The sequence below is a fragment of the Buteo buteo genome, chromosome 17, assembly GCF_964188355.1.
Source record: "Buteo buteo chromosome 17, bButBut1.hap1.1, whole genome shotgun sequence".
Classification (NCBI taxonomy): Eukaryota; Metazoa; Chordata; class Aves; order Accipitriformes; family Accipitridae; genus Buteo; species Buteo buteo.
Window position 1 is genome coordinate 7,592,669 of NC_134187.1, and position 12,720 is coordinate 7,605,388.

Consider the following 12,720-nt stretch of genomic DNA (forward strand, 5'->3'; position numbering starts at 1 on the left):
CTCAACCTACCCTGGCTAAGCACAGCACATTGAGGTATCAAAGGCACATTCGGGGGCACCAAAGAGGCACTGCAGATCTCCTCCAAAAAGACTCAGGAACTTGCCCAAGGTCCCTCAAGAAATTTATGGCAGAACAGAGAATGTCAGCTACTTCCCTAGGACATCTGCATCCCCCAAAATGGGTGGAGTGTTCTGTTCTCAGTCATGTAACAAACGTACTGTACAAGAGATCTGCTGCAAGACTACCTACACAGAACATAATTCTCGCTCTGATAAATAGGGGAGCTGTAATTACAAGCAGTGTAAGTGTTGGAGGCAAAGCTCATGGGTAACAGCTCTGAGGACATAAGGAGCTAAGTCAGGCAGGTAAGGATTTCTTTTAAATCCCTCCTGCACATAAAACCATGGCATGGAAAGCCAAAGGCTACATATTCCCTATTCTCAAGTTCTTCCAGATGCCTTAAGTGGGCCACTCACCCACAAGGGATGAGGCTACGCACATAGCTATCCATCCCACTGGGAAATGAAATGTTTCAAGTAAATTTTGCAGTAAATCAATAAAAGGAAGAAGGGAAGGCTAGCCTCTGCCAAAGTCTTCAGTCCATGTTCTCCCACCCTAAACAACACAACTGCCTCTTGTCTGTTGTATTATGAACTTTCATTATCATATCTGGGAAAACCTTCCACTGATAAGGACCATGTCCTTCCATACTACAACTCAGTCATTTGTTGTGCAGTGGAAGTGTTATGAGGGCAACTGCAAATCTCTCAGCTTAAGGGTTACACTACAGGTAAACATCAACCCTGTGCAATTTCTTGAGAATTTACCACTCACATTTGGAAGCCAAAGCACTCATATCATAAAAAAAAAATGCTATAAATTCCTCTTAAAAACCCTGGATGCAAGAGTGAGAAGTGATGTGGGAAACTCTGGCCTTTAGCCAAATTATAAAAGAAATTATTCACTAGCCCTGTAGGTTCATTAATCCAGTTCTGCTATAAATTTTTATTACAAGTTATTATTGATTCATAGCCATAAACACAGTGGATGCTTGAGATCTTTGGCCAAAAGTTTTCACAGTCGCAAATCCTACACTTGGAAAGACTTGGGCTTACTTCAATATCCAGGAGCAGACCCCATTCATCTCAACATCAGCCAGCTCATGTTTGTAATTTTAGTTGTTCCTACTGACAGTTGAGTAACACTGGCACCTTCCAAATAATCCTTTGATTTGCTGACATCACATGTGCTCTCGGGAGGATACATATAGTCAACATCCCCTACACAAATGGACAGAGCTGATTGATTAACTACTGATGCTTGGGACATTACAAGCTTAAGTGATGTATGATCACTTTCAGTGGCCTAAAAGCCAAATGAGTCAGAAGAAGTAAAGCGAAGGATTCTCTCTGGGTTTCAAGTTACCAAAGTAAAAGCCTCTTGAAACAGGATCAGTTCTGAAGTAAAAAGAATGCCACAGCAACTTCTGAATGTGTTGAAAAAGCTAACCATTGGGAAGGAAAACTATAAAAAAAAAAAGATCTTTGAATGCAGTCAAACATAATGTGGTCTTGGAGTGTAATTCTGTTTCAACCACATTCCTGAACTGTTACTGACTAGAGTTGCAGCAAAATTAAGAACTTCATCAGCAAAATCTAACTCAGTCCTGTCTAAACTACAAAGATGAATTACCCACTGAGCTGTGTGAGATGTCAGTGCTCCCATGCTGGGTAGCACTGCTTAATACAGGTCTACGCAGAACCAGCACAGAAAGCTGCTGCCTGGCCAAGGAAAGATGAAGTCCAAAATTAACAGATCCAGTTTAACATGCAATACCTGAAGGGAAGTGCCAACTGAACAGGCAACATCTTCTTTAATTAAAGTTGCATACGAGTGGGGATAGCGAGAAGGACACATCTGATGACTTGGTACAATTCGGCCATAAAAAGAAGACTGGATGCTGATGGTGGTTCTGTGAGGACACCTCAGGGAGACATATTCTCCATCGCAGGCATGATCAGTGTAATTCTTTAGTACTTGTGATATGTAACCTGCAAAAACCATGACAAAAACCATCATTAGTAAAAGGTAGTTAATATTTAGGTGATTTACAGCAGTGCAGTCTAACAAATACACAACTAACAAGCAATGAGGGAACGCAGATGTTATTAGTCATCTCACACATGTGCAAAGGAGAGAGACAGTGACGTGGCGGGGGGGGCTTGGTGATTTGTCCTCCAGCCATGTTATGTATCCTCAGTGGAAGCAATATTCAGATGCTCCAAACTCCTAGTCCAATCATGCCCCTTATTTACATTGGCGTATCTGTCAAGTTTACAGGAGATGCAGCTGAGCCAGACTCATCATTTGGACCACCTCTAGATACCACATGCAATTTTTGGCCCGCTAAAACAAGACAGACTTCAATAAACTGGAGTGAGTTCAACAGAGGGCCACTGAGATGGTTGAGAGCTGGAGCACTTGCCCTGTAAGAAATGGCTTGTTCAGCCTGGAGAAGAGACAGCTTTGCGGGAAACTAATAGCAGCCTGCCAGTATCTACAGGGAGGTTATCAAGGAGATGGAGCCAGGTTCTTCACAATGGTGCATGGTAGGAGAATGAGAAATAACAGGCGCAAGATGGAACAACAGAGTTTCAGACCAGGTATATGGAGCAACTTTTTCACTGTGAGGGCAGTCAAGCAGTGGAGCAGGTTGCCCAGAGAAATTGTGCAGTCTACATCCTTGGAGGTTTTCAAGACCTTGCTGGATAAAGCCCTGAGCAACCTGGCCTGACCTTCTAGTTGACCCTGTTTTGAGCAGGAGCTTAGACTAGAGAACTGAAGTCCCTTCCAACCTCACTTTTCCTGTGAACTTACGATCATGGGCAAGAAAGGCCCAGACACAGAGCCACTAATGGGAAAGTTGGGGTTACAGTTAGTTGTATGAGGTCCTATTCCATCATGACACAGCAGTCACATCTTTGATCTCCCTTCACAATACACCGTTTTAATTCTTCTGGTTGCCCTTCTGTTCTAGGCCTTTGACACAAAAGCTTTGCTTTCTCTCCAATTCTGCAAAGTTTCAATCTTTTTAGAAGGAACATGGTATGCAGAACCAAATCTCTCCTTGTTTGTTAGAGGATGGCATTATCCACAATAATAAAGTTGTTAACAAGAATAAAGCCTGGGATCAAAGCCTCATAAAAGTTACACCAAGTTAAAAAGGCTGATGACAGTCAGGTTGCCATGGCAACTGCCAAACAAATCCTGACTTTGCCACACTCACACATGAGGAGACGCCACTGTGGTGCTGATATAGAGATGTCTGTGCAAGGAACTCTATAGCATGACCCATGTCAGCATCAGCCATGGTCCCATTCCACCCTACAAACTTCCTCTCTGTAATGAGTTTGGAAGTCGCCTTCCCACTACTGGTCACCCACACAAGTCTATCAGCAGCAAACCCACAGTGCCCTGTCCCCATCTTCCTCTACCTCTTAAGAAAAGGTAGAGGAAGACGGGGACAGGGCATTGTGGGATTGCTGCTGGTAGAGTCGTTTCTTAAGAGGTAGAGTAGACAAAACTGTTAAGAGAAACAAGTAATCCCTGGACAAATTCCTAAAAGGGCACCTGAGGTATATCTTGGACTTGTTTTTAAAAAATGGCTGTGATTATTCTCTTGCTGGCCCATAATCATGGAACAATTTAGGCTGGTACCTCTGCAGATCATCTAGTCCAACCTTCTGCTCAAAGCAGGGCCAGCTTAGACCAGGTTTCCCAGGGCCTTGCCCAGTTCTGAATATCTCCAAGGATGGGGCCTCCACAACCTCCCTGGGCAACCTGTGCCAATGCTTAACAACTTTCTCAGTGAAAAATTTTTTTATTACATGCAATTGGAATTTCTCATGTTATGACTTTTTTTTGCTCCCTCTGGTTCTTTTATTGTACATTTCAGATAAAAGACTGGTTCCATTTCCTCTATACCTTTAGTTAGTGTAAAACAGTAATTATACCCCACTCTCCTTATTCTTTACTTCTGCTAGATGAACAGACCAGGTCACTCAGTCTCTTATTATTTATCCTATGTTCCAGTACCCTTGCCTTCTTGGCAGCCAAAGGGACTTTCTCCATATCCTCAACACTTCTGCTGTACTGAGGGGCCAGCTTGGTATGCAGTTAGCCTTCATTACTGCAAGGTGCACTGCTTCCTCATGTTCATCATCCTGTCCTCCAAGACATGACAATACACACAGGGAAGCACAACTCATGTGATTTGAGAGAATTCATGTGGCTTGCTCAGAATAATTCAACATCAGCTCTAGCTATCCTTGTAGACACATCTGTAGGGTATATTTACTCCACTAAGTTAAACACTCCTAGGGCCACTTCTCTGTCCCTAAGGCCATACCCAGCAACTTCTTCTTACTCTCCAAAATAGTATAGCCTACATCCAGAGCTTTCACTGGGACTAGTTCTTCTTCCATATCAACACTGAAACCTAGCTCAGGAGCTGTGTGAAAGAATACTGGTCTGAACAATTTTTGAAGTGCCTAAAACAAATATAATCATTGTTCTTAGGGATAACCAACCCACGGTAATTTAGCTTCAGCATTCAAGCTGCCACTATGAGGGCTGTATTCTCTGATTTCTCTAAATTTTAGCCTGTAGCTCTTATTTAGCAGTTCTTTTGCTACAGTGCCTCAAGGTATGTGCCAAATAGATATTTACTCAAATCAACATATTAATTTCCAAGTCCCCAGGGCAGCATTTGCTTATAAGAGAAAGGCTGAGACACAGCCCCAATAATTAGAGTAAGTGACAGGGCTGCATCAGATCAGGGAACAGCAGTGTTTAATTTAGTGCCTTTATCTCACTTGTTCAAGGAAGCGCTCTGGGGATAAAATGAACTACTGGAGTGCATCTCCTTTCCCAGTAAGTAGAATACATGCTTTGTGTGATGCTGTACACCTAGTCCTGGAGTCAGATCAGCTCTTCTCCCTCAAAAGTAAGGCAACCATACAAGATGGGCATCAGGAAAAGCAACCTACAAACAAAACCAGAATATAACACAAAACATTAAACCCCACTTTCCACACTGTTACTCCAGTGCATTAGGACTTTTCCCTGAGGCTGACCTATTAGGGAGCCAGAGAAATACAACCAAAGCGCAGTCAAGACTCTACTGGCTTCTCTGAATATTCAATTATTCTGTCAGAACAGCCATCTTAGAGCATGCCTTTCATATTAGTAATTCAGGATCAGGGAAGGTTTCAACCCCTGCAATTAGTGCAGATCACTTGTTGAAACAACTCCTCCCTCTCGTCTTCCATCAGCAATCTTAAAATAGCTTGAGTTCGTTCAAGCTCAAGATATTGAAGGGATTGAATGCTTTGATGGTGACTGGCTAATAATAAATAAAGCACAATGTCTAAAACATCCGACACTGACCACTGTCAGAGAGAAGATATTGGATTAGGCAGGGGCATGATCAGGGATAACATGATGTTCTTCAAAGAGCAAAAGTGGCTGCAGAGAATTAGTGCACTTTTTTTTTTTTAACTCTTTAAGTGTGCCAAATTTGCACTACGTTCATTGGTAGTCCTTTTGAAAGTGTTGGCATTTTGTTACCCATTGATTCATGGTCTAGTAACCCAAAATCTGAATTGTTTTCGGCATCCTTGCTGAATTTTCAGTAGCAAGTCTCCAATGACCTTTTTTAGCACTACATGTGGTACCAGGGAGGGAACTACTGGGATGCTCTTTATCGAATGAAATGCACAAACATGTAGCCAATGGCAGGTGTTTGAGGACTTCGATGGCACTTGTATACCAAGGTAAGAACCACTTCATAAGTATACAAGGAATAGCTTACAGAACTCTCTGACTCTTTCCTGGCAAGCATGAAACAATCTCTTTTGGATGGGTGCAAGAAACTATTTTAGTTTAGTACAATGATACAGCAGATCACCAATCAGCTATTCATAGACCACAGAATATGTCAGTCAAGAAACTGGGATGATAAACATTATCAAATTATTTTATCACTGCCCATTGAGTATATTTCTCTGCATTATTATCTGGGATATAAGCTACAGCCTTACAAGTGTCCACTCCAAACAAAGATAAGGCAGGCTGTTATTAAAGACAGCCAAAGACATTTGCCACTCCTTTTTTCACCCTCAAATTCTGGGATGTGAAATCACCATTGTCAGATCCAGGAACTGAAGGCAAGCAATTATTTGAGGAAAACATCCTAGCTGTACTGCCCCAGTCAAATCTATTTTATTTTGTCATGGTTCATCTTGGAGTGGAAGTGACATAAATTCTCATGATTTTATCAGGAAATTTTTTGGTGGTTCACTTATTAGCCTGTCTAGGGAAGACAATATTAGATTAGGTGGTAATTTGACCTTTTCTTTAAAAATATATATTTCGTTTGAAAGAATGGTAAAAGCATAAAAGAAATCTAAAGCATTAAGCCCTCCAAGACTTTTCTAAATGCTACATATTTTGAAAATCTGGGATTAAAAAAACAATCTTAGAATCCTTTGGGTTGAGTACTTCTCTTTTTTTGAGGATTGTGTTGAGGACATGGAATCTTTGCTGGTGGGCATTCATACTCCCAAATTAAATCAATGTATAGAAGTCAAGTGCTAAACATCAACTCAATTCAAAAGACCAAAGTCACTACCAAAGCAGGGATTTACACTCTGAAGACAGAATAAACAACCAAAAGTAGTGCATCACAAAAACGATAGATCATTTTTTCCCTCTAACAAGAAGGAAGTATTCCTTTCAAACACCACTTGCAATTTATTTTTCCAAAGCCCAGAGTTTGACGCCTATCAGTCATCAGCAATTACTCTCCACTACTTACCAAACACAGCGCTTAATGCTGACTGTAACTCTATCCCACTGTCGTGGTTTAACCCCAGCCAGCAACTAAGCCCCACACAGCCGCTCACTCACTCCCCCCTGGTGGGACGAGGGAGAGAATCAGAAGACTAAAAATGAGAAAACTTGTAGGTTGAGATAAAGACAGTTTAACAGGTAAAGCAAAAGCTGCACACACAAGCAAAACAAAACAAGGAATTCATTCCCCACTTCCCATGGGCAGGCAGGTGTTCAGCCATCTCCAGGAAAGCAGGGGTCCATCGTGCGTAATGGTTACTTGGGAAGACAAACACCATCATTCCAAACATCCCCCCTTCCTTCTTCTTCCCCCAGCTTTATGTGCTGAGCACGATGTCATTATGGTCTGGGATATGCCTTTGGTCAGTTGGGGTCAGCTGTCCCAGCTGTGTCCCCTCCCAGCTCCTTGTGCCCCCCCAGCCTCCTCACTGGTGGGGCAGTAAGGACCAGAAAAGGCCTCGGCTCTGCATGAGCACTGCTCAGCAGGAACGGAAACACCCCTATGTTATCAACACTGTTTTCAGCACAAATCCAAAACAAAGCCCCATACTAGCTACTGTGAAGAAAATTAACTCTATCCCAGCCCAAACCAGTACACCCACCTAGCAACGACAGTTCCCAAGAACCATTTTCACCATTGCCTCTCCAGGGAACTGTTGCTCAGTTCTCATCCAACAGCCAGTTCTAACCCTTAACACACATGTCGACTAGAGAAAAATAACAGTTTCATACAGAATATTATCATTTTACAGGTACTGTAAATCTAAACATCATCATTTACTTAGTCTCATAAAGCTACAACCCTGCCTTTTTGAAACCAAAGCAACTGATGGAGTGGTTCACAAAAGCACAGATGATGCAAGAGCTTCCATCCCATCCAGATGTAGGATAATAGTAGAGTATACAAACACTCATTCATATATCCTATTTAACCATTGTTGTCTAAAAGCAATAAGCCCTCTTCTCCTACTTCCGCTAAATGCAGTTCTAATTTTGCTTGACAAGGCACATAGCAACACACCAGCTCGCCAGTCATCAGAAGCCAAATTTCATCTTTCACCAGGAAACATCTCTGTGGGTGTGTGCTGGAGGAACAGAGACAATCACAATAAAACTAACTCTTTGTACAGTTTGGATATGATCTGAAACTTCTAATAAATTACAAGGAAACTCAAAAGTATTTTATACTACATATAATTCAAGCCAGAGCTTCATTAATATCTGCATTGAGCTCTATCTAAGCTATAGTAATGTCTTCTTAAAATATCCCATTTTGAGTTTTTGTTGTTACAAATATAGAAGTGTATACATATTATAGAGAAAAATCAACATAATGAAAGAACATTATACTTAGAAATAAGCCATTTCCCATTATCTGAAACACATGAAGTCAGTGCAATTAACCGTGTTAGTGAACAAAACATTGCCTTGTTCCTGGTTGACACAGATTCTTTTATTTTTAATCCTCTTATTTTCCAAACCTGTATTGTTTTTTCAGTATCTACTGTTATTCTTTTCTAGTTTCCTCAGCTTCCTTGCAGATGTTTTTGAAACTCTGAATGTGAAACAGAACATTCTTCCAGGAGAGACCTTAATCAGATACTTTCTGAAGCTCAGACTACCCCTATAGCACACTATTTTTCAGATAGGCTATGGACTTCAGAATTTCAGCTTATTCTTTATACGCAGAACACCAATACTCATAACATCTCACAGAAACAGTGCTAAGCCTGTGGAATAGAATAACATGCTATGAGGATAGGCAAACAGGGCTGAAATGTGACCCCAGGCAAGGCTTGAAGCCAGAGCAAGTAACTCAATGAATGCATTTCATACCAGGCATTACTGATAATCCTGTGGTTGCAGTAGTAAAAGCAGCTCTCTCAAATCACAGAGCAGCCTAGTACAGACAAGTAGCGTTTGTTATGCTTTGTTACTAACGCTGGAGATTAAAACTTGCTATTACAAACCTTCTACAGAGAGATTTACTTTCACTTCAGCTACTCCCCAACCTTTTCACCCTTCAGATACCATACAGCACTGGAAAAACTTGAACATCTTGTAAGCATACTTAGGAAAATATTTTTATTTTAAGTCAACAATTCCTTGCCCACTATCTGATCTTCTGTACCACAGTTGCGGCTCCAAACAGTATCCAGTGTTAACTTAGAAAAACGTCTTTGAAACAAGAGTGAATTTAGAACTGCAGCTGAGTGCCAGCATTTCAAGGCTAAACAAGGTAACGTTTTCTAAATTCTGAACAGTATTTCATAGGTCTCCTGGGTTTGTGTAAGGATGAGAAGGTAGTGGAAATTGAACTGCTGAAGGCTAGGGGTGACAGGAATAAAAACATGGTGGTTTTCAACTCTGCAGGCTTGAATCTAACTCAGATACTACTGAGGATTATAGCTAATTATTCCCTTAAATTTCCTAACTGTAAACTCTAGAATTTAATAAAACACTACAGCCCTAGCACAGAGTGTTGGAATAACTCTGGAGAATTTAATAAGCAACTCCAACTGCAAGGACTTTGGGTCTAGGACTTTAAAGAATTGCTCTAAAAATTCAATACAAAAAATCTTGTTCGCTATTTGAACATCATTTTCATCGTTTTCTTTGAACGTCCCATAAGTCTATGGTTTCTTGAGAACTTACTTTTTTCGAAGAGAAGTTTTTAAAGCACTTATGGCTATGGAGCTTATTTTTTTCCTGACCTTTTGCATTTTGAAAAGGCAAATGAACAGAGTTTAAAAATTACTTTTTTTTTTTTTTTTAAGTTTATCTTTCTAGAATCAGGGAACTTTAGCCTGGAAGGGCCTCCTGGAGTTCATCTAGTCCAAACTGCTGCTCAGAGTAGGGCCAGTATCAAAGTGAGATCAAGCTGCTGAGCACCTTGTTCAGCCCTTGCTCAGGACTGCCAAGGACAGGGATTCCCCAGCCTCTGAAGCACCCACGCCAGTGCTTCACCACCCTTCTGATTAAAATTTTTTTCAAATAAGTGCTCAGAATTTCCCCTGTCACAACTCATGTCTGTTGCCTCTTGTCTTTTTATTTTGCATCTCTGAGAGGAGCCTAGCTTTGGTTTATTTATAACTATTTTTAGGAAGCAGAAGGAAGCATCTGGATATCCCCTCAGCCTTCTCTTCTCTAGCCTCCCCTCCTATGCCATGTGCTCCAGCCCCAAACTACCATACTGGCCCTCCACTGGACTCCCTCCAGTTTGTCAGGGTTTCTGTTAGAATCTTACACCAGTATCATGACCTGTAATTCAAGGCGTTGACCATCCAGTTCCTCTGGATTTAAAGAATTTTTTTAAAACTCATTTCACTAGCTGTATGGTTGCAGACAGCCACGATGTTGAAGGAAACTTGACAGTACAGAGAATTTGGCTGGAAGAAGCTGCACCAAGACTTCACCAACCTGCAGCCCTCTCTCCAGCTGTTTATTCCTGCTCCCCTATTTCAGATCAAAGCCTCTTCCATTGATCTGTGTGCATGTGTGTGTATGGGGGTCTCACTGACAGCAAGCAGAGTGGGACCACAGGTCAGAGGGTCCGTGTGTGTCCTGCCAGCAACCGGAGCAAATGAGGGTGTGCATATTGTGTGGGTTATGTATGTCCATCTGTGATCACCGGTGACTATCAAGCTGGGCTAGCTGGCACGTAGAATAAGAGCTTTGTGATCCAGGTATGAAAGCATCCACAAGTGTAGGTCAGATACTGGAGAGACCAGACAGCCTCTGAGTTGGCTACAGGAGAGACCAGGAGGTCCAGGCCACCCATGGGAAGACCAGAGGTCAGGGAGGCAACTGAGAGACCCATCTGCATGCACACGTCTGTGTGTGAGGCCACTGGAGATGAGAGGACCCATAAGCCAGCTATTGCATGGACTGCCTAAGGCCAGTTACTGAGGGATCCACACTGCATGTATGCATGCACATTTTCTACTCACAGGCCTTCATCCTGATCAACAAGAGAAGGGAACAGGATGAGGCCACTGGTGCTGTTTGTGTTTGTGTGAATGCTGAGTGTTTCTCTCTGTGTTGATCTGAGCAGCCTTAGACAGCTCAGCATCACTGCTGCCTGCACCTGGGAACACACGGGCTGCTGCTGACTTGCCTCTATCAGGCTACCAGATTTGGCAACTCCAAACACTTCCCACTAAAAATTCCATGTGTGTGTGTACATACGTGTATATATATCTAATGTATTTATATGCAGACATGCACACACACACAGAGACACATGTTAAAAAAAAAACAACCAACTTTGCAGAATATTTTACCTAGTTTAAGTTGCAGGAGAAGCCTGAACCCCACTATAACTGTGGTGTTCATTTTTTGCAGTGCTAAATTTCTTAGAACACTTTGTTAAAATAGTGTTATAGCATTATAAATATTAAAACATTATATAATTAATGTTAGTGTTACAGCATTATAAATATTAATGTCTTACTCTAATCGTAAAAAGTATAACTTAGCATGCATTAGTATGTATTATGTGTCAATTATATGAAGTATATTGCACAAAGCACAATCATATTTATAAAATATATCTTATAGCATAACCTAAAGACAATTACCAGGTCACCTTGGGAAGCCTTACAGGGTTTGTTCAGTACTTAGGAATGAGAGCTGTAATTTTGAGAGAGATTTAGTGTATACTTCTTACAGCCCACAAAGGTCAATTCCACGCACTATAGACAAGCTAGGCGCTATTTCATTCTAGAGATACAGCTGCAGTTAGTGTTAAGGTCATCACTTTATAGCTGAAGGAACTACATAAGTGACACTTCCTGAGCAGCTTCAATTGGCTCTTTCTCCTTGGGTCTCAACCAAGTCCTTGCCAAAACACAGTCATCACACAAATAAATCACAGCACTACTCACTGTGGCCTTGCTATTACATTCTAAGCAGTGATCAAGAGCTCACACCACTGGGGGTCACGTAGCTCTTATACATTAAGTTATAACAGGTTATTTTATTGAGAGGACAGTTTTTCTCTAGATGGCTTATATACCAGAGATTTTTCACAGCAAAACTACAGTGATATAATTAGGCTGCCATAATGATACCCATATAATTTTCCGTAGTAAACGTAGTCACATGGGGACACACTTGCATAACTACCTGCACCTTTGCTGGTAAACTTCCCCATGTAGACAAGTTTTAGTGGTGGTCATTTTGACTTTCAGTTCCACAATAAAGTCCTTTTGATCCCACCCCTTCCTGTGACAATTCTTACAGAAAACAAATTTGACCATGGAAATCAACATCATTACAAATCTAGCATCCAAATGGAAAGACCCTAGCTAAGAAAAAACAATCCCAAAGCTTGATGTCTTCCTGCAGCCATAGGCAGCACTGCCTGCCACAAATTTTAAGAGCTCAAACAGGATCTGTCCCCACATTCAGCCTGCTCCCAGGGCATGCTGATGCTCAACCTTTCCTACAAGCATCACTGGGTCTTATGCCAAGAGACGACAGCCTTTCTGCACCTTCTGGTCCAGTCACTAAAATGGCTGAAATCAAATTTGTGCCATTTCTTAAGGGCCAGGGACCAACTTATTCATGTGTTGCTAAAGCGATTTTAATCTTATGTAACAGGGAAAGGAGTCAGGAGCTGGATTCATGCACCTCCCTCAGGACATGCTCTGAGCTTACTGAACGTCTCACTACATATTCAAGAGGCCAAGAACATTTTACGGTGATGAACATCTTAGTCCACCTCCACCTAACCCATGATATAGAATAGCATAGCATAGCATTTGCACTTCCATGGCTTGTGTGGTCAACCTGCAAACAATCAC

The 12,720-nt window shown here is 41.6% G+C and overlaps 1 protein-coding gene across 4 annotated transcripts in view; it reads right to left on the reverse strand.

Annotated features, from left to right (window-relative positions):
- EVA1A (eva-1 homolog A, regulator of programmed cell death) overlaps nucleotides 1–12,720 on the reverse strand; it is a 212,358-nt gene that overhangs the window by 150,653 nt on the left and 48,985 nt on the right. For all 4 annotated transcript variants that reach the window (XM_075049018.1, XM_075049017.1, XM_075049016.1 and 1 more), the window contains exon 2: nucleotides 1,838–2,052. In XM_075049018.1, coding sequence (XP_074905119.1) covers nucleotides 1,838–2,052 — 215 coding nt within the window. The remainder of the gene's footprint in view (nucleotides 1–1,837; nucleotides 2,053–12,720) is intronic.